The 23,201-nt window shown below is 45.1% G+C and overlaps 1 protein-coding gene across 2 annotated transcripts in view; it reads right to left on the reverse strand.

Annotated features, from left to right (window-relative positions):
- LOC135372487 (oligoribonuclease, mitochondrial-like) overlaps positions 1 to 20,735 on the reverse strand; it is a 28,897-nt gene extending 8,162 nt beyond the window's left edge. Inside the window, exons 1-6 of one of the 2 annotated variants that reach the window (XM_064606094.1) lie at positions 20,636 to 20,735; positions 20,015 to 20,117; positions 19,861 to 19,944; positions 19,719 to 19,796; positions 14,829 to 15,049; positions 8,228 to 8,284 (exon numbers count right to left, since the gene is read on the reverse strand). In XM_064606094.1, the coding sequence (XP_064462164.1) occupies positions 8,228 to 8,284; positions 14,829 to 15,049; positions 19,719 to 19,796; positions 19,861 to 19,944; positions 20,015 to 20,117; positions 20,636 to 20,670 (578 nt within the window). In that variant the 5' untranslated portion in view covers positions 20,671 to 20,735. The remainder of the gene's footprint in view (positions 1 to 8,227; positions 8,285 to 14,828; positions 15,050 to 19,718; positions 19,797 to 19,860; positions 19,945 to 20,014; positions 20,118 to 20,635) is intronic. The other variant, XM_064606095.1, reaches the window with a different exon arrangement.
- Positions 20,736 to 23,201: the final 2,466 nt, after the last annotated feature.

A 23,201-nucleotide genomic window follows, 5' to 3' on the forward strand; every position in this document is an offset into this window, starting at 1 on the left:
ACCACTTACAAAGCTTGAGGCTTCTTTTCCCATTGAACTATAAGCTCTGACCCCACATTGGCACACATGGTATCTACACTACACAGGTTGTATAATATGCAAGCAAACTATAAGCAAAGGCGTTCTGGATGCCAGAGCGCTGCTTGAAAGTAGTCAAATTATGGACACATGTAGTCCCGCCTGCAGAAACGTCGAATACGAGTCTCATGCTTATTATATCAATTACCTTATTATTATATTTAAAAATTATTATATCAATAAATTATATAAATAAATATAAAACATAATAATATATATAATAAATTATGTAAAAAATATAAATATATTATAAATTATTACATAAATAACCTTGACAGAAGTATCAATAACACTGAGAAGTGCACAGCTCTGGTTTCAGCTCATTTGCATATCAAAATTTGACTATCTATATCTCAAAGTATGTACTCGTTTCAGGATTTTTTAAAAGCATGGTGGATTCAAATAATAGGAGTAACAACCGGGACTGGTGTACTGGTGGGGGAAACTATACTTAATGTTTCGAGTGGACGCTCCTCATCAGAAAAAAGGAAGAACAGGAAACTCGTGCCGGAGGATGTTAAGCATACTGCCCAGCCTGCTAGGGGGCTGCACGTGAACGTGTTAACTAGGGCAGCATGTGTAACACCGGTCGACAATGACCGGTCGGATTCAAATAATGACTGCCTCCAATTCTGCTATCTCACATTTCTCTGAAAGCATATACAGTAATTAAGAAGTTAAAATTAAGGCCCTCTGTTTTCTGCTGCGGCAAATTCAAAATTCTGCGGCACTGGCTTGTAAATTCTGTGATTTTCCGTGGCGAGCAGTCTACAGCTGCATGAAATGGGAGACACTTTATTTATTGGATAATGTCGGAACCAAAAAATATGTTAGAAAGCACTGTTCTGGCACAAAGCACTGTTCTGGCTCAGCATTACATACATCATATCTTGTGTTCTCATCTGATGCGGTCTGTCGCCTGAAATCATTTTATACCTGCTGAAAGATCTTTCAGCATCTACAGACTTTATAGGAATGAGTTTACAATACATGCCCTGGGGAAGTTACATTTTTAGTACACCTCCTTTTGTTCTTGGGCTGTAGCCATTATTTAAAAGACTTTAACTTCTTGAAGGCAACCTCCCAGATATCAAATCAAAATCCCCCACTGCTACCGCTAAACTGCATACGGGAGGGACGCCGCCCCTTCCTCAGGCAAAGTATACACAATAAACTTGGGCTAATGTTATCCTAAGCTAAACTACAATCTGTCTGTTTTGTCCTGCATCATAAACAATTTCGTAAAGCAGGCTTCAATTTTGTAGGGGCGGCTTCACCTCATGCAGGGAAGCGTCAGGTGAAGCCCACTTTCGGGAGGTGTCGTTCGTATTCGGCGAATAGTCAAATTATCGGGAAGCCTGGATATTGGCTATTTCGATTCGCGAATCGGATACTTCGAGTGATTGATATTCGATTCGAATTTGAGAACTCTAATATCCACACGTCCTTAAAAATAAAGGATTCTGTGAAACTCTGTGGCAAACGAAGGATTCCGCGATTAATTCCGAATTCTGCGAAATTTCGCGGAATCACAGAATCGCGGAAAACGAAGGGCCTTAGTTAAAATGCACAAGGTACCTTATTCCTAATGGCCAACAAGCAATGTAAGCTAATGACAAAAGTAAGTGTCCTAACGCTATTCTCCCTTGGGCATCTAAGGTGGGGGCATTTAATAGGATAAAGAGTTTACTGCCCCGTACATGAAATGCTGTATTTGAATCTATTTGCATACCTACCGTGTGTATATGCTGGAATGAACACAGGGAGATCTAATGTAACTGTGTAGTAGAAACCTTTGAACATTGAACTGCATCTAAAGTAGATGTTAAGCTGTAGATGCACGTACCAATCGAGCAGCAGGGTGAACAAGCAGCCACCCACAATTTCACATGTTGCTCTCACAAATTACTTAGTACTTTCTTGGTTACATTTGACAACATATAGCTGCTCTGCAAAATGATATGTACGAATATTTATTTCCCTTTGGAATAGAGTGCATTGTCATGAATACTAAGTGAAGTTGGTTTGCAAGTCAAGAGCGTAAACAAATTTGAGATATGCTGTCGCATGTTGCACTAGGATATGTAAATACATCAAAATACATAAACTGGTAGGTTTGTTTGAAGCTCAAATTTTTGACTCGCTACATGTTTACACTGCACTGAGAGACACAATGTTAAGGGCACGCCTGTGAGAAAATCAGTGGAGTGTTTTGTGTTGCATTATTACCGTATCTGTAATACCCAAAACGCACTGTCGCACACAATCTGGATCGGTCCACAATCCTGGTTGGCGTAATCCCACTGGGCACGCCGTACCGTCCGCACTTCACGTTCGTGATCTTGGTTTTTATTTGGAGCCGTCTGGTGAGAGCTTTACACAATATCCCCAGAAGTTAAAAATTAAAAGAAAACACTGGTCCAGGGTGTCTACTTTAAAGAAATTCACATTAATACAAATGCGATTTCATCTGTTTCGGCATTTGTCGATGTTGTTTTCTTCATGCGGGCCGCTGCCATCGCCGCCATCTTGCCAACCCGGAACCGGCAGTGCGAGTAGCGAGGAGGCGAGGGTGAAAGGAAGCCACTGTGGCCACTGCACCTGCACCAACCTTCCTTGAAGTGTGTAATCATATTTGCGAACGGGGGACAAGTGTCTGCATTGTTGATCTCTGTCAGCAAGACTTGCTCTGTCTGCACCTGAGGGCGATCACAATCGCTGCCTAATCATGATTGCGCGCGATGCGGATCCTGCGTCGGTGCGTTTTGGGTACAAGTCTGATACCACGGTCCCTTGATAGCTCCCTGGTCACGCAGCTTCTCCGTAACTCTATGGAGAAGTTTTGCCCAGGGACCGGAGCGCCCGCGTAGAGGCACTGCCATCGGAACCCGGGAGGGAAATGCCTGAGTCTCCCATTGAAGCACACGCGTTTCAGCTGTTGTCGCGTGATGACTGTGTGCTAACAGCATGCCAGATACATGCTGTGTTATGAAATGTCGCTCTGGGTACGAGTGAGGTGGCAAGATATACATGTTCGCGTTTCCTGCGTATCCTGACAAGCGTGAGAAGTGGAAACGTGCCGTTCCTCGCATTGAAGGTGGACGCTTCAGTTTTGACTCTCTTCACACACGTGTCTGCGAGAAGCACTTTGACCACAGCGTCGTCATATGGCACGACGAACTCGTTATCAACGGCGATAAAGTGCTGCACAAGCGTGGAAAGCCAGAGCTTCGAGAAGATGCAGTGCAGCGCATATTCGACGCCTGCCGTCGTATCTGAGCATGCCGAAACCGCGAAGCCGTTCTGTCAGACAACGAGCCCAGGAAAACGGCCCCGTAAAAGGAAAGCGTGCACCGTCGACACCAACAACGAACTCGGTGCTTTTATGGATAGAATCTTAAAGAAAATTGCTCAAGCAGCTGGGGCTTTTGAACTGGTTTGGCTCCCAGGGATGTTAACTGGTGCAATAATCGTGTAATCGCAGTCGACCAATCACGTCAAATACTAAGCGGTCATGTAACTGTCTGCGATTAACTGGAGAAAGTCCTCTACGCGCTAAATAAAGTATGCATTATTAAAGTTGTTTAGCATGGTAGGATAAAAATGCTGCTCGAGATTGATTCACGGAAGCATGTCGAACATATGGTGGTTCCTTTCAGTCTCGGAAAAGAAATTAGGTCAACACAAGATGAATAAAACAAGAGATGAACGACAAGGACACAGTGGCTAATTTGGTGACATGTCTGAGTCAGTCGAGATCCTTTTAGAAACTATACTTTTGTCTTACTCAGCTTCGTGGCAACAATTGAGAGTAAGTCATCTGGTACCACGTGAAAGAGACTGGCGTGACTCGATCGGCGTGTCAATTAGTACGCAGTCATGGGTGCAGTAACTGTCTGCAATTAACTGTAGAGGGTCCTCTACGCACTAAATAAAGTACGGATCACCTTACCACCGTCCCCTATGCACATAAACGGCGCTAGAATCTCCGGTTGTGGGGCTGAAGATAGGAGACTCGCGGCAATACATCGTGCCACTCGAAGTGATCGGTAGCAGCTTTCCGCATAAAATAAAGTTGAACAGAAAACGATTATTCGCATTATAGCAGCTGCAATGTAGCAGGAAGCCATCGCAACAAATAATTTTCTTGTAGGATGTTTGGAAAAGCGTAAAAACAACACTGCATCTGCTGTTCCCATGACTGGCCCGAGCTGGAGATTCTACCGGGTTCCAATCGCGGCTCCGCCACGCAGCTTCCGTTGTCCCTAGGCCAACTTTTTGACGGAGCTGCATGACGAGAAAGCTATCAAGGGACCGTGCTGACACTTACGCATTCTGTTCTCGACACTACTGTCAAACTTTTGGGGACGAAACAGCTTTCCTTCTTCCATGAAAGGAATCATAGGAAAAGGCTTTTGGGAAATAAAGGCCTCTCCAGGACAAATCCAGTTACCATCCAGATGTGCTCCCACACATAGGTTTGTAGTGAAATTTTGTCGGTGAGTACTGACGTGCCCAAGCAAATTGTAAAAAACGTTGCTGTATCCTTGCACTTTTTACATGTGTGATATGTAGGGCCCAGATTTTTAGGCGCTAAAAGACTGACAGAAATAGGCAGGCATCCAAGCTCCAAAAAGCACCAAACTAAGGAATGGAAAGATAAAACAGGCACGTTCTCCTGAGGACTTATAGTGACTTTCTTGTAAAGCTTTTCGTGATATGTGGTCCTGGTCTCCTCGTATAAGAACACTTCTATGCATGGGGCCAATTCCAGGATCGCACCACTACTTTTACACTGATATTTTTGCCGCTCACTGTCCCGAAAGTACACTATAATGAATCATGTCTTCAGTATACCCAGCCAGACTTGAAGGTTTGGAAGCGCCATGAAGGGCTGCATGTCTCAATCACTTCTTCTATGTGAAAATCTTCTAACTAACCAAAATGCAGAACAAAATGAGAGTGCATAGCTGCAGTTAACGGAAGGAAAGCGACCCACAGTCGTGAATAAAAAAAAAAGGAAGAAAATACATCATTGTGCATGAACCTACTATGGTGCACTTGCACAACACTTCTACCGTGCTCTACCATGATAGTCGGAGGCCAAAATCATGCCTTGGTACATGAGCAGCGTAGAGTGTCACTCAAAAAGTGGAACATAGCTAGCACAGTCGTTCAAAGTTTTTTGTATGCAAATATACATTGCAAGCGCAAGGAGGTGGACAAAGATGGCCTAGCGAGGATCAGCAACAAATCCAGGATTTTCAAGATGGGGGTCCTGCCTTGGACAGCATACCATTACATTACCTAAGGTCAACTGAAACTCTACGTAATGGCAGAAAATGAGGTGGGGTCAGGACATCCCTGTCTCCCGCACCCCTAGATCCACGCTTGGGCAAGGTTGAAAGAAGGCAATTATGGAATGAGATCGAGAAAAAAGGGAAAAAGGCAGGCAAGCTGGAAAATGCGAGATGCAATTCAAGCACCTTTTGCCATTTATAGGCAAATGCTTAAAGATCCGGCCCCTAGTGATATGAGACACGGATGAAGATTTTAGCTGCCAACTTTGTGTTAGGTGCAAAGTGTCTGTGTTGCAAGTCCAAAGCATAAATTCGCACCAATTTCATTTTCAAATATACCACATTCTTGTCACAAACCATGGTTTCAATGCTTAGGGCTACAAACGAAACCTTTCCTTCTAGCAAGGATATGGATCATGTCCATAATGACACTGCAGCAACAGACAATGACAAAGGGTTAAGACGAAGTAGACAGGACACCTGCGGACTCTCAACTGGTGAATTTAAATCAACACACAATCTTTATAAACAGTCCCAGGCAGGTTACGCCCGCTAGAATAATAACACCCGCTAACAAGAACCAAAATACTATCGCCTCAGGAAAACATCATTATCCTGAGAGTTACCAAGGGATAACAAGCGCAACAAATGCAGCGACTAAACGGGTGCAGTTTTTACATTATGGGGGCATGTGAAGATAATTCACTTCTAACTTTGTCAGAGCAATCGAAGATGAACTAATGGAAAGCTCTCTCAGCACAAGAATGTTATGGGCTTTGATAATTTCCCGCACAGATTGCTGCCTGTGTTGGGCAATGATATTCGTTATATCGTGCATGGGCGCGCATAGAACATAAGCCCATAATTCTTGTGCTGGGAGACGTTTGCATTAGTTCACCTTCAATTTCTCTGACAAAGTTCGAAGCGGGGTATCTTGCTGTGGCACAATAATGGAAAAACTGCTCCCATTTACTCATTGTGTTTGTTATCTCTCGCTAAATTTCGGGACACGCACGTTTTCCCCAGGTGATAGCATCCTGGTTTCATGTTTATTCAGGCGGCGGTAACCTGCCTGGAATGAACGATGAAAGATGGAAGTCACTGAAAAGGTTAGCCAGCTGTAGGACTCGAACCCACATCTTCTGGATTACAGGTGGATTGCCAGTAATCCAGAAGATGTGGGTTCGTCTCCTACAGCTGGCTAACCTTTTCAGTGACTTCCATCTTTCATTGTTCATTTCTTAGGCAATTTGAGGCTTTGTATGTATTTGTCCTTTCTATGTTGTTCCAGCCTCAGAACATCTGTTCTCTCTGCCTGGAATGTTTATAAAGATTGTGTGTTGATTAAATTTCACCAGTTCAGAGTCTGCAGGTGTCCATTCCACTTTTACTTAACCCCTTGTCATTGTCTATTGCTGCAGTTTCATTATGAACAAACATGTACCAACTCCCCCTATACAGTCCATTGATGGATCATGTCATCTGATCCTTAACTCATGTATGACACATTTTGGCGTAGTCAAATATAGGCACTTAACCTGTGGTACGCATTTCATGATTTTCTCATTAATGCATGCTCCCATTCTACGTAAAATGAGCTTGCTCAGTAGATGTGTGTGCCTGAGGTGCTAGAATTTCTTCAAATCTTGAAGAAACATGTGTGCAAGAACTTTGATTTCTCTGATCGGATGGTATGGTTCCCAGTGAATTTTTGAAAAAAAATTCGAGGGTTTTTCCAAGGACCTTTTAAGGTTCAGACAGCATTTTGTCTGGGATGTCAGACACAGTTTCTGACCAGGGCTTCAACATTTTGCAGAAATATTTATAATCCACAGGTATCACATGAGAGAATACATGGGGTTGCACGCTATCAGTTCACAGATGTGACTGACAACTACTGAATTTTGAAGATCATGGTACAGAAAGAACAATTTATTAATATATTGAGGATGCTGTTCATTTCTTGCTGCTGATTCCTATTGCAAATAGTGCTAACTCCTGTGGTTTCGAAGCTACAGTTCTGACACTGGAAAAGCGTAATTTGCACGAGCAGCTTCAGGAGAACAAGAAAAACATGCAAACTCAAGTGTCTTCGAGGACACCAAAAAGAGCGCTCCAGGTTTTCCAGATCTTGCAAATGGCACATTCAAATTCTAGGGTATTTAAGGGTTTCAAGCAGCAGTGGGAACCATGAATGAAATATTGGGATAATGTGCAACGTAAAATATCGATTACTGCGTCTAATGTGCTCTAACCATCATTAGTTACAAATAGCGTGACAGGCATATCAATGGCAAATCACAACAGTTACTGAATTAGGGACACCAGGCACAATTTCTATTTTCTGTGTTAGCATTGCAAAGCAACTGTGGCCACAAGCAACATACAGATGTGGACAGATGGAGAGAGGACAGCAGGAAGGAGTGGGGCACAGGGGTTTAGTATGTGTCCTGGGCTGACTTCAGGGGGAATTGTGCAGACATTTGTGTGGAAAGTCTTCGGAAAACTTCAGACAGCACAGCCAGTGTTAGGATTTGAACCCACTACCTGTCAGTCTTCAGCATGACCTTAACTACCACCAACAAGCGGACGCTTTAACCTGCTCTGCCGTGCCACTGGTCCAGGCACAATTAGCCATGAAGGTTGTATGGCTGACAGGGTTGCATTTAAAGCACTGACAGCATATGTTGAAGAAATTACTGTTGCAGATTATCTTGAACTTATAGTGTGGATCAGCTAGCACTGGTAACTGTAGTGGAATTTTTAAGCATGCAGCAGTGCAATAGAGTATGTGGTATTGCTGCAGAGCAACAGGCGTGCGGTACCAAGAATGTGTACAAAGTGCATACCTGTGAGACCCTGACTTCACCTGAAGTGCATCCCTGTAGGCTTGAGGATACCACCTCCTGAAATGTAAAGAAGAAATGAAAAACATTACAACAAATAGCAAAAGAGGGGTACCTGGAGATAATCAGACCTGTAGAAAGTGATCTTCAGAAGTAATTGGATTATAAGTGTACAGTCAACCCTGGTTTATGAAACCTCGACATACGAATTCCCTCGCTTTACGAACAGTTTGTCACGGAATGAAACATTTCTCATGTATTTCTCCCTCGGTTTACGAACCTTGATTTCCAAGCTGTGAACACATTTTTTAGGCACAAACCTAGAAGAGTCTATCATATTTTACCTCGATTTATGAACGGTGGGAGCATAGACCTCCAGGTCATTAACACATGAACTGTTGCAGAGGGCGCAAAGCGGTATTACCCCGTGTCCTACTCTGGAAGCCGATAGATAAGAAAATGAATTCTGTCTCGGTGGCATGCCAGTGGCTGTCATTTCAAGTTGAATGTCGCACATGTTGCGAAGGTCGACGTGCAAGAGATCGGCACTGACTGCAGGTGAGATATGGTTATTTGCCTATTTTCAGAAATAAATAATGAGTACCAGTAACCATAAAGTATACAAATGTTACGAAATGTCAATGCAGTTTCTGTCATTTTAAGACTCTCAGGTTCCCCCACTCACTGTGAAGCCCTTGCCTTGTTAACGATTTTCCGAGGAACGCATCCTGTTCATAAATCGAGGGTTGACTGTCATGAGGGTTGACATGAGGGTTGACAATCATAATTGTAACTGAATTACAATTATGGTTACTCTCAATACTAATACGAGGGTCATCCAGTAAATAAGCTGCCGTATTTTTGTTCTACAAAAGCAATAGCACTAGAAGGAGCTCGATGGTATATGTAATTCGGTGCGATACTCCAGCACCACAGGCACTGGTTAATGCAGCAGCGCCCACTTCTGTGTCAGGACGTGGTGTACGAACATGAACGTAACGTACAAGCACAGCTCCTAGCATGTCCGGCTGTGAAGTAAGAGCTGTCACACGTTTTGTTACAGCAAGAAAACTACACTGCTGTGAGTATTCATCGACAGTTAACGTTTGCTTATGAAGAAGACTGTATAACCATTCAAATGGTCCACTTTTCACAGATGGTTGTGAAAACGTGCATGATGAACAGCGAAGCGGGGGACGAAGTAGAGCAACGGGAAACAATGTTGTCTCGGCAATTCAGAGAATTGTTAACAAAGATCTCGGAAGCCCCATAAATTCAAATGGCAAGTTTTCCTATGTCTGCAAAGTGCATAGTGAAATAATGAAAGTGAAAAGTGAAAGCACAGTTCGAGGTAAACTTGTTACTGTAATTAAGTTCCTTTTTTTTGTAAATTGTAACTTAACTCGTTACTTTTGCGCCGTGGTAACTTTCAGAGTAACTCGTTTCTTTTTCAGGTAACTTTGCCAAAGTAACTTAAGCTAAGTTCCAAGTTTCTTTTAATTTGCTTTTCACTCACGTCCACATATTTTCTTGCTTTCTCTCCGGTGATATTCAATCAATGACAGTATTCTATTACGGAAGTAAGAAATGCTGGCATTGAAATGAAGCTGAACCATTGTACCCCCACGGGGAGTAAGATGCAAAGCGTTCAAATCGTTGGACACAAACAAAGACGATCAAAGTGTGTTGCACTCCTCCGCAGGAAACCCAAGGTCGGACTCAACTGCTCATGCGCGCTGCACCTGTGTAGTGCTATTTTGCGTCTGAAGTACCTTGGAAGTAACTTGTTCTTTTTTTGAAGTAACTCCGTAACTGCGAGTTACATTTCAGGCTGAAGAACCTCGTCGTTAACTTTGTTACATTTTCCACACGGTAACTTAACTCGTAACGAGTTCTTTTTGACGGGTAACTTCTCGATCTATGAGTGAAAGTGATGCAAAGTGAATACTTCGCTGCGTAAGGCATGGTACAGGCAAGATATAGAAAAATTTGTACCACAGTAGCAGAAATGTTCGGAGAATGAAGGTGACTATGTCGAAAAGCAACGTTGAAGCTCTAACCTGTAAACAATTTTTTTCATCATTAGGCTATAGGATTTACTAATTTTTTCAAAGCAGGGAATCTTATTTATTGATGACCCTCATACTTGAGCTACACTAAGTTACTTTAAAGGGGCACTAAAATGCAAAAACAAGTTCACTTCAAATTACTTTATACACTATCTTAATTTCGTACTTGTTATCATAATTCAAAAGTTTCATTCCGTTACGAATCAAAATTATACCAGACTCTTTCTTGCTTCGGCGCTAAGCAGTGAACGACGCTTCAGCTCGTGCATCGGTGTTTTTAGTCCATGCTGCACGTGTACGTGTGTGCCACGCCATGGAGCAATCCCGGTGAAAAACAGTGCGCGTTGAGAAGCGGGCTTGCGTCGCTGTCCGAAGGACATGAAGACAAATGTTGTCAGTGGAACATTCACGAGAACTGTTGTGGGCTACAATTTAGTGAATCGTTATTGAAAAATGCAGCAGTGCCACATCATGCCGTGCATATACGATCGGACCCATTCTAAATCCACAGGCCCACGATAGCCATAATGCGCGCCTCTGCTGCTGCTCTCATTGGATGCCGCCAATCTTTGCCTCCTGGGGATCCCATTCGTTGCCGTCAAAGACGACCCTGTTTTCATTGCGTTTTTCTTCTAAACGGTAGCGCTGTGTGAACTAATTTTGTTTGAACTGTACTAATGGAAACATGTACTTTCATTTAAGAGCAAGTTGTTTTTGCATTTGAGTGCCCCTTTAATTTCAATATGTTATTTTAATGTGCAACTATATCCTGCTTCCCTGTGGAACACAGTACCAGTGATGAAAGCGCCTTGAAGGATTCTGGCACAAGAAATATCGAGTTTTGGGGCAGTTTTGCAATCTGCTGTGGAAGGCTTCGCGTGTGTGTAATTACTCATTTATCATGTGGAATGAATGCTTTCCCCGTCCAGATTCAGTTTCGACATGTCTAGGGCAACTTTCTAGTCAATTTCGAGGCGTGAGATCGGGAAGCCGCGAGGCTAACCTCGCCACATCTGAGGAATCAGTGCAGAGCGGTCGTGGACTGTCCACATACGCAGTGTGTTTTGTTGTCTAAGAGCTTAGGTGATCCTCAAAGGTACCATATTACAGTGACCGTCAACAATAGTCCTTGACCATACAGTAAACCCTCGTTAACTCGAACTCGCTTATCTCGAAATATCGGTTATCTCGAATATTTTTCGCGTCCCGATCCATGTCCCAATGCTTGCTATATATTTGGGCCCTTTTAAGTCGAAGCCTTTTTTTGCCCGAGTACGGATATCTCGAAATCCCATCACCGGTAGGTCAGCGTACCTACGGCTGATAACGTGCATTCTTCGGTCCCCGAGGCTAGGTCAAGGTCAAAGCCTTTCAGTCCTAGTGACTCACGCCTCACGCGCCGCTAGCTGTGGCAGGCCAGCGCTGGGCAGGCAGACAGCACTACCCTTTCCACCTAACGTCACTCCTCCTCCTCCTCTGCATTCGTCCGAGATTCTCTTAGTTTTGTTCTTCGCGCCGCCATGATGGCTGAACAACGCGCATGAAAGTCCCTGACTTTGGAGCGGAAGGTGGCACTTACCAAAGGCCTGGTAGAAAGTTCATCAAGCCAATAGCATGAACTGTTTCATTCATGCGGGTTTCTGGTCTTCCATCGCCGTACCGGAGCCAGCAGACTAGTTCAGTGGCTGTGATGAATTGTGCAACGACGTGATGCGCCACGCATGTTTTGGGGAGAGTGACTTAGGACTTGAACATCGAGGACTATGCGCTTTACGACGGCGATGTTCCAGTAGCGGTGAACTGAGTGATACAGAAATCGTCGAGAGTGCCCGCGGTAGTGGCGTGCCGTGAGGAGCGTCTCATGCGTTGCATTGAAGTGCTTGAAGATGCTTTCTTGTTCACAGACGCAAATGCCAAGCAGATTGCTGTTACGGAGTTATTCAGTGTCAGATGATGTTAAAAATAAATGGCTTCGGAATTGTTTACGAGCCCTATTACTGTAGGAACGCTTTTTTTTTTTTGCGTTTCATAACATAGCGCATTGTAGTAACATCGTGGCAACGTAATTTTCGCTGTTCGCTTAACTCGAAACCCTGCTTATCTCGAATTTTTTTTCCGGTTTTTACGACTTCGAGTTATCGGGGGTTTACTGTATTTTTAATGCAAGGCTACCCTTAGGTATCGAGGAGCGGCCTGAGAGTGTGGAGATCATGCCTCTCAGCTTGGAAAGTGATAAACACAGATGGAAAATGCAAGCGAGTTGGTGTATAGTTGGCATGCAACATGTCCCTAGGCTTGGGGAAAACATAGAAGATAGCAGAATGCACGCCACAACCATGGCAGCGCCAAAATGACGGTGCTTATACGTGTGTCGCGCAATCGCAATCCTCGAGACTGCTTGGCTAGGGCTAGGCTCGGCCTAGTTAGCTTCGGCTTCGACCGATTAGTCAGCTAGTAAGTCGCCATGACAGCTCCCTCTCATGTTTAAATGTTGTCCAATGCTAGTGCGTCTCGTTATCTTTGGGCTTCGTTTTCTCGTGACCTCTGTGTGTGGACCGTGAAGTATTTGCCTACCCCGCGCATTGGTGCAAATGCAGCAAAGACACCCTCTACGGCGCAGCACGTCCATCACTGTAGTACAGATATTGTAATATTTCGGTGTTGTTTCCAATGCAGCTCTCAATAGAAGGATCATCTCCGATGAATGGGAGGATTAGCCATTGTGTCGGGTACACCACTTGGGGGCGCTACGAGCATCGCCTCACCGCAAGGAGCTGCTGCTGTCGCATTCCGCGGATGACGTCATTGCTCCATTGGGGAGCATGGTGGGAGACAGCGGAGCAGTGCGGGATAGCGATGCAAAGTAGAGCGCTCTTCTGCCAGCTGTGGTGGCGCTGCAGGCAGCAGGACAGACGCTCTCGGCGGCGGCGTTATAGCCTCGTGATCGCGATACTGACTCCATATGCGGCGTCCGCGGCATATGCGGAGTTGGGATCAAGCGTCAGGTACCAGACTTTCAGCGAGTTTATATTAATTTCACTCTGTTCATTGTTCAACTGGTTGTTGTTCGAGATCTCAGTTACTATGTTGTGAGATTGGGGTGTACGGCATGCTGATGGCATACAGGAATATAAATACATTAGTATAAATGTACTTGCGTCTCATGTACATTTGATACCAACACACCAATAATAAGAGAAGGACGTGCACGATAAATTCAATGAAAACACAAACACAATGGTGCTTGTAGTACGATGACTAGAAGTCTGCTTTTAGTAGAAAGATAAGGACATGCCTGAACTGAGGTTGCAAAAGCATTACAGAAATTTGGTGAACACCTTAGAAGTGCCACATTAAAACGGTGAGATTTTGTCATTTATATTTCTGCGTTAGTGTCGCGAAGCAACTGTGGCTATGAGCAGCATACAGACATGGACAGATGGAGAGAGGACAGCAGGAAGGAGGGGGAGACAGGGGAGGGGGGTTAGTATGCATCCTGGGCCGACTTCAAGGGGAACTGTGCCGACATTTGTCTATAAAGTCTGCCGGAAACCCCAGACGGTGCAGGAATTCAAACCTGCGTCACCTCCCAGTGTTGGTGTGGAAAGCACTCATCCTAACCAAAATTCCATGGGAGCTGGTGTAAAATGGTGAAGGGAAAAAAAACAGTCACCCGCCCCTCCTGCTAACTCTCGCTCTTCTTTCATATGTATAACTTTGTGTTGAAGCTACGCTGCCGTTATCAGCCCAACAGGGAAAATGAAAGGGCAGGTACATGGCCTCCTCACATTGCTTCTTTCAGAGAGCTGGGCGTGGCCAGCAACTTGTGCGTCTCATAACAACGGTTTTCTGATTTTTCCCCTGCTATTGTAGTAGTGAATGTATTTTGCAGTAGAATGGGGTAAATGTGGCACGCACATTCTGTCTCAGCAAAAAAAACGTGGGGTTGGCTTGGCAAATTTTGGAGCTATCAGGAAAATAATTTACCGGCAAAATTACATTTGATGAAGCTGCTCAAAAGTAATGGCAAAATCTCCCGAGACAAACAGTGTTGACCCGATAGCATTCAGATAAGTACATTATTCCATATGATTTTTTTTTTTTTGTTGTTCACATTAGGTGAAACACCCTGTATAGTGACCCGCAGATAGTGAAGATCCAGATATAGCAAAGTGGACCTGCAATCCCAGTGTGCTGGAACCTGAACCATGAACTAGTAAAGATATAGTGAAGTTTCTCATGGGTCCAACCAGTTTCATTACAAAGAGGTTCTACTGTATAGCTAAGCAGAGCTATAGAGCTAGTTCTCCTGCTGTCCAGCACCCTGCTATGTTTCCTTGCCTTAATGCTGGGTATTCGTTTTTCTCGTAAAGCTACTACAAGCCATACCAAAAATTTGTTAATAGAGCAGTAGTGAGCTGCCCACATTTGTTAAAGCAATGAGATGCTGATCATGTTAACTGATGTGCTGACCAGATGATGTTAACTGAATATAAAAACCTCAATACTAAATACCAAAACTTTTGACTCCTTACTTGCAAAGTTCTTTGACTGAGCTAACATCTACAATCCTGTAGTGCAGATGTTTCTCAAATGCAGGCATGTGCCTTGCCAGGAACAGTCTGTCCATGAAAACTGTGTTGCCTGCCAGGGGACATTTCCCTGGCGGAGTATACTGGCACACAAAGTCCAACATGACCTTCTCCGCTTCTTCCACGGTCATCTTGCTCTCCTTGCACGCTTGAGTCAGGCCTGACTGAAAATTATTGGTACAAAGTTAGCCCCTCAAATAAGTGACACTGTAGTGAAAGAATGACAGTCCATGAAAGGCACCAGAAATGGGGTACCCCTCTGATTTTCTGTCAGAGTTATCCTCCCATCAATATCGCTGGTATGCCACTCATATCTCACTGCTGATGCCTCTGCAATCTTTAATGAAATGAAAAACTTTGCAAAATATTGCAGTCAATTATTTATAACCAGTGGCTTCCCTGCAGTGGGGTCAGGCGCATCCTTTAGCTGTTCTGCCAAGCATCAAAGTCTCAGATTCGACACGAAGGTTGCTGACTATGTCTTCTCACCCAATCTCAAAACATTACTCAAGCTTACATCGCAGTGAAACCGGAACCTCTCTTCTGATCTGAACACTCTGTTTATACTTCTTGTTCATCTCGAAAACTACGGCGTGCTGATGGATGGAACTGTGCATTTGGCATCTAGACATCACTTGCAGTCAAATGCAACTCTAATCTCAAAATTAGTCAACAGTTTCAGTTTGTCTCCATTTTGACAACACAAATTAGTATGTCATGAGAGCCTTCTAAATATATGGGGGAGTTTCCCATCATCTGCAACACCGTACAGAAATTTCCCGGACATCCACAATGTAGCAAAAACTTTGGCAAACGTTTCAGTGCAAATCCCGAGCTATGCAGTACAGTGCTAAGAACTGTAGCAATGTAAATTGCGGCATCAGAAAGCAGAAAAGGAAGCTATTGGCAGGTTTCGATACCTTCCTTTGCATTTACTGACAATAAGAATATTCCCTCCGCCATTAGTCATTATCCTTGCTATTATGAATTATGCCATTAGTGTCCTTGGCGTAAGTGCCCATAGCATGGTGCCAATATCCTTCGAAGCAGAATTTATTTAGGGCCGTTTCCATTAAGTGCCTTTGACAGGTTCAAGGTATAAAAATTGAGTGCTATTGCTTACTTTGTCAATAGCTGTAGAACTCAGTGCTATTTATGTACTGAAGTGATATTAGTCACAAATTCTAGTGGCAGAGCTGGGTCAAAACTTCGCTTCCAGAAGGTGCAATTTTTATTTTATTTTTTTCATTGGCAGAACGAAGTCAGGTACAGATTGTTCCCTCAGGAAACCCAAGGAAAAACATTTGCTCCTAGGCACAATATTTCTTGACCTGCCAATTCACATGGGGCAAAACGGGATGGAAGAGGACAGGCATGCACGCAGCAAATCAAGACGTTAAAGGAGCACAGAGGGCCATCCAAAAAATTTTCAGATTAAGACGTCTGATGAAAGTGTATGTGTCATTCTACCGAATAGCACGAAAGGTTTTCATGTGTGCAATTAGTTTCCCAGAAAAAAACTCACATAAACATGACTCCGCACGTTCACCTTAACTCGCCACTTCGGGTATAACGAGGAGGAGAAGGTATGATGGCATGTCACCGATGACGTTGCAGGGGGAACTCGTTCTGGTTCACCGGTCAGTGGGGTCAGTGCCCTGTCCCTTTGCCGCCGTAAACCAGTTTTCTGATATCTTCCGGAGAATTGGGGATAGAAGGAGCGGCCAAATCATGACCCAACCAGGAGTAATGCTTTCTCAGAGCTCCGAACAGCCGAGTAGCAGACGACAGCGGAGCAGCAGGCGACAATCCTCTGGACCAATCATCGAGGTGGACCCTGTAGCGTCAGCGCGAGATCCCAGGCAGATCACAAGCTCGTACTGCTCTCCACCACCGTTGTGCTCGATCGCTTTTCGCGGCGTAATTTAAAATTCAATTTCTGCGATAATTATGACTCTGTGGTGTGAATTACTTCTCATTCTGCATCTTAGTGGCCTGCTTAACAGTTTTATATGAAGAAAACGGGGTGTTGAAAATGACTTCTGTGCTACTTTAATGCTGAACACTTTTTCAATGTTTCCGGCTATCGAAAGATCCAAAAGTATCGCATCTCTAACAAACAAGTACCACAATGTACAGCAGCTCGTGATTTGGACGAATCCTGGGGTGTCTACGAGGCAATGTACACAATGTGGCTAATCCAATCCAAGAAGAGACTGATTGCAGCACTGTGCAAACGCCACCTAGATACAGAAAGTCTGCTTAATGCCTACTCTTACTCATTCATGCATAGCCATAGAAAGTCAGCCGACCGCCGAAGATGGTTTTGAAACACAGGCTCCCTGCGGCCACCGGTGGTCGATAGCAGCATGTCTCCATAGCTACAGCCATTGAAAGCACCATTGCGATTTGCGGACTCCTAATTCCTCCTTGAGTACGTTTTGGGCTTAAATATCACACAAAATCATAATCGCAAAAAATGTAACATACCAAACTGAAATTAATTTGAATAACCTATTTCGTGGCACAAGAAATCCAAGAAGACCCGTACTTATACAGCACCATAAATGACCAAGCCAGCATTGCAAGTTGCATCCAGTTAAACCTCTACCAATAAGGGGATACATAAAAATACCTCAAAACGAGAAAACCTTTAGTAATGTTGTTGCAGCTGGTACCCCTCGAATAATGCGAAAGAAAAATGTGTAGCATACATGTACGTGTTTACTCTACATGTATGTTGTGTTAGCATCATTCTATGGAGTGTCACTTAAAAGAAAAGGAACAAAATCAAGGAGCATGACCTCCCCTTTTTCAATACATAACAGCAGGACAGCAGGAGCATAAAAAAAAAGGGTCAAAAACAATTTCCGCGAGTCTAACACTGATGAGTTCAACGATAGTGATCCCAGGTTGGATGCAGCCACCTGTGTGGAGTGGAGCAGCTACAAACAGGCCTACTGTGCTGCACAATGAGCATGCTCTTGTGAATCATGTCCTGTATAACCACCACAGTATGATATACCGGCATCACAAACATATTTCTGATTACAACGACCAGTATCCCTGCCAATGCAGTCATGTGGGATAGGAAGAACATGTCCTTTCAGTGAAAGTCGTAATTCATGTCTGCATTGGCAGCCACCTTTAAGCTACACAATTTGCATGAGTGTGTATAGAAGGCAGGGTTCGGAAAAACCCGGGTTTTTTTTTAAAAGCCCGCCCCAGTGGGTTTTTTCGGGTTCTTCGGGTGGGTTTTTCGGGTGTTGGGATTTTTTTTTCGAACTGCTGCATATGACACGCAACAGCCGTTCTCCACCTATTTTTCATGTTTCTGGAAGAAATAATTGTTTGCCGCTGTAGAATTTACGGTAAAGGAATCTCCGAAGCAGTCGTCCCTTTTCCTTCTTTTCTTTTTTTTTCCTTCGTTTCTGTATTTCACCCGCGTGTGGGCTTTATTGGGTTTTTTAGCCCGGGTGGACCCAAAAAAACCCGGGTGGGTTTTTTTAAACTGGGTCCATTCGGCGAACCCTGATAGAAGGGGCCTGATGGCACTGTCCATCCCACTGACACGCATGCGTTTCCCATTTCTTACCCAACTGCAGGTGGTCGATAAATTAGAACACAGTCCTAGACTTTGGCAAGTACGTACTGGTAGCCACTGTAGCAAACATACTGAAAAGTCTTCCCCCCCCCCCCCCCCATTCCGAGTTAGCGCCGCGAAGCAAGTGTTGCAACGAGTGGCATACAGATGTGGACAGATGGAGAGAGTACAGCAGGAAGGAAGGGGAGACAGGGGGGTTAATATGCGTCCTGGCCAACATCAAGGGGAACTGTGCAGACATTCGTCCGGAAAGTCCTCGGAAAACCCCAGAAAGCACAGCTGGGGCGGGGACTTGAACCCGCGTCACCTCCTAGTCTTAGCCTGGAAAGTGGTCATCCTAACCACTATACAACGGCAGCTAGTGATGGTAAGTTGACTTATGCCATTATTGCATACAGGTGTTCAGTTGTGGACCACTCACACGAGAATTGATAGACAATAAGGGAGGGTTGCAACTCTCGCAATCACCCATGGATTTGGGACAGCAGCTAGGGATGTTAGTCTGCATTTCCTCATATTTTTTTGTGGAAACAGGAAGGTGGGTTCAAGCTGGCCGTGTGACCTCCCTCGTGCCACATGAAGCACGGACGGTGCAGAGTCACGAGTTCAAAAACATGAAATTCTTGCACAGGCATACTGTACCACACTACCCATTCAAATGCGACTGCTCTTGTAACACAAACTTCCATTCCGTACACTTTAACGTGGGGTGTGTGGCAATGCCTTATCTAGTCTGCAGGTAGATGCAGTATGTATGAAACGGCAGTCTAATGTGCTGGGCTACGCTCCCCAATCTCTGACAAAGCAGACCAGGGCCGTCGCAAGGCAGGTTTGCGCCCAGGGCAGGGCAAATTTGAGGTGCCCCCACCCCTCCAATCTCTTGTTGCCATCAGAAACCCTGTAAACCCTTATTTGCAAGTCTTTTTTGGAATAGCGAGCCGGCTCTTTGCCTGGCTAACCTTTCCTTTCTTTCTTTTCTTAATAAACATCCCCCCCTATTTGCACTGTCGAGATCGTGAATTCAAATTCTCTTCATTTCCGCTCTATACTGTCAAACCAACCTGCTAGGGCCTGCCGTTCGGCGCCCTCTCTGGTGAGGGAGCCCAGGGAGACTGCCCGTCTCGCGCCCCCGTCGCCACTGCTCTGAAGCAGACATCACAAGGCACCGAACTGGATATGAATACCTTGTGGATGGCTACGGCAGCAGGATGTTATAAAACTAAACGTACCTGTCCATGATTTTCTTTGCACCATTCATTCATGCTTTCCAACACGTCGTCCGGCTGATGCACTACAACTGTAGGGGCCTAATAGTCAACGAATTCAGCATTCAAACGGGTCTGTCTGAGAATAGATATTTCTAAACCTTACCTCTGCAACAACATTTAGCTTTCCATCGGTTACAACACACGCCATCTCCATTACACGGTCCTTGTCAATGTTCAAGCCTGTCAGCTGAAAATAAATTATTTTTAACGTAAATCCTGTGCCACTGCACCTGATCGATCACATGCCATCACTATACCTCTAGGTCGACCCACACGAGCATATTTGTGTTTCCCGGTATCGGTTGCACATTCACACTTGCCATCCTGGCCGATGAAGCTACCAACCTTCTCAATGACTGCCTGCAGGCATTGAGCATGGATGGAGGTTTGGGAAAGATTTATAAATGCTACAATATTCCTGTCACACGTAAATGGAATGGTTCACTAGAGATCGTTATGCAAAAGCTATGCCCGTTGTAGTTTCTGGTCGCGCCGCCATGATGTTCTTATCTTTGCTGCCGCCGAAATCAGGCAATGCGAGGCAATCGGATGATATACGTTTGCATAATGTAAAACCCCGAGACTAGGGAACACGAAAGGACAGACACAAACACGAAGTCTTCGAACACTTCGTGTTTGTGTCCGTCCTTTCGTGTTCCCTAGTCTCGGGGTTTTACATTATGCATCATATTCACCAGCTCGCTTGCTTCCTAGACATTTTTTAATTGATATACTTTTGTTCGGTGAACAGTTTTAGCCGTTCACTATGAAGCAGTTACATTAGCAATGCAGAGCCGTCGAAGGGAACGTAACGTCCGTGTTATTACAACCAAAGACGTGGGAATTTCCTACATCAACTCACGGAGATCAAACTATACCTGTTTTCGGCCGCCGATACCGTCTCGGCGGCCATGTGCGTTTTGCGTCAGAAGACGCGGGAAATTTAATTCGACTTTGTGCTCTTTTCGTGACGCCGACTTTGGGATTGCCTGTTTGTCAGGTAGAGGCGGGGGGGGGGGGGGGGAATTGGACTCGCTCAAAAAAGCGTGACCACACGGGAGCTGCCATCCGTTGGTCATGGAAGGCGTTGCCAGTCCTCCTCAGGTACCCGCGGACGCGGCTGTAGAGTATGTACCACTGCGCCCATGCACCATGTTGCAAGCCCATTGGCCTAGACTGTGCGCGCGCTCCGATTGGTCGAGAACGTTTTGAAATCGCATTTTGTACGCGCGCATGTGCGTACAGCGTCTCGGCGCCGTTTCAGCATAGTTTCGAAATAGCATGGCCGGCATGACGTCCTCCTGTGCTCGATGGTGTCAATCGACAGAACAGTTTGCAGAAATATGTTCGTGGATTTATTCGTGCGTTATTGTGAGTCTACGCGTGCTGTGCTGTTCCTGGGCCCAACTATTATCCCACGAACAATTTCTCAACTGCGGTACCGGAATGCTTCATGAGTTGGAGCGTGAAGGAAAAGTTCGGGCGCCGTTGGATTTCGAGGACTGTCAACAAAGACAGGATTACGTGCCACACAAGCGCTTTTCGCTTCGCTATAATGGATGCACCGCAGGCAGCGAAAGAAGATGCTCATCATGAAATGGTACGCACTCATGAGACTGGCTCTCGGTATTAGGAGTTGAACGGTGTGTTCGTTCTGCTTCATGTTCGAACTTTGTCCCAGTGTGTCAGCAACGCAGTGGGCTTTGTACGCACAGTGCACCCATGTATCAGATCTTTGAATTAGTGCTTTGTATGAAATAAATCTTTATTTTACCCCAAAATCGCTTTAGTTATTTTGAATACCGAGTAACGGCGGCAGGCCTGAAATCCAGTCGAAGTCGATGGTAGCCAGGACCGACCGAAAAGCCAGCCAGACATGGGGGCTCCTGATTGGCCGGCTGGTTGTGCATAATATCCACCACGTCGCAATTTCATTGGTCGTGTGCCCAGTGTTGTGTGAATTATCTCAAACTATGGGCTCTATGGGGAGCTGTTGGAGCCTGGCGTTGCCTTCCGTTGGCTGCTTCATTCCGCTAAACTTGACGTGCTCGTTTTCCTAAATTCATCACTTGCTATTTAAATTCGGCGTACTGTGTGCGTATCTCATATGTATTCGTTAAACAAATAAGCAGTGAATATTTTCCCACTACAACACTTGCTTGTGTGCTGCCGTTCGTTCGTCACTTTATTATCATGAAACTATGGTGGCTAGATGAATATTGTCTTGTGTGAGGAGCGCGCTCAAAGACCAGATATCTTGAACGCCTCATTCACCTACCCAGAGACCAACTACGCCAAACGTATCTTCCACCACGTGCGATACAAAGGAACAAAACAGAATGGATTAAAAAAATGAACCGTATCGACTCAAAATATAGCCAGATCACCAATCGGCATAAATCCAATACCATCATATCGTGGCATAGACAAGTAAATGAAGAAATGCGGAAAACAAAAAACGAACATTGGAAAAGACAAACCCAGAAAAAGCAAAGTATGGATCTATACAACAAGTACAAGGAAGAACCAGCCCCATATAACCAGTATAGAGGCGATCATCAAAGTGGCCTCCTGTTTCAGGCACGAACAGGCGCTCTCCTAACCCGCTCAAGGCTATCAAAATTATTCGACCACCAAGACGACACTTGTATCTTATGTGGGGAAGAGCGCGAGGACCTCGAACACGTAATGCAACGATGCCCAGCGACACTGTCAACCCGTCTAAACCAAGAGACACCAACGGCACTTGGACTAAAAGCCCCACCAAATACAGAAGAAGCCAGCGACATCGCTGAAAGATGCAAGCGCCACCTGGCAAACTGGGAAAGGCGAACAAGGAGCGCCCTGCGCAATCGAATCGACCCCAGGCAACAAGCACAGCAAGCCTCCCCTTCGGATGGACGAGCGGAGGCGGACCCGACGGATTCCCAAACCCGGAGAGCCCCGAAACATCACAGAGGCAGCCCTGGCTCCAGTCTGGACCGTTCCTGACGGCCCTGACCCAGCCTGTGGTATCCTAACATGGAGGAAGGAAACACAGGAGCGGCCCTTCCAACTTTTTGCCATTGGGACGAGCGTGCCGACCTTCGCATTGCATTCTGGGATGCTCCTGTCTACCATGTGACCGCTCACGTGACCCCAGGTGCATGCGCAGGCCAGCTGTCTAAGCAGACGACGGGAGTGATTCTCTTGCAGTTGTGATGAACGCCGCGCGTCCAGTTTTGTTTGTGTGTGTTTGGAGGTTTACTCTTCCCAGTAAACCACCGATGTCCCATGGACGTCCTGAAAAGATCCCGAAGTCCTGATCCGAAAGAAATGTCCCAATGATGTAGATAAGGCGTCATTCGAAACGTCCTAGCGTTGTCTAGCCAGGATGTATTTTAATGATATCACTGGGACTTCGAAATGGCGTCCCGATCGGATGTTGATTTAGAAGTAGAATAC

This window comes from Ornithodoros turicata, unplaced genomic scaffold (genome assembly GCF_037126465.1).
Source record: "Ornithodoros turicata isolate Travis unplaced genomic scaffold, ASM3712646v1 Chromosome15, whole genome shotgun sequence".
Lineage (NCBI taxonomy): Eukaryota > Metazoa > Arthropoda > Arachnida > Ixodida > Argasidae > Ornithodoros > Ornithodoros turicata.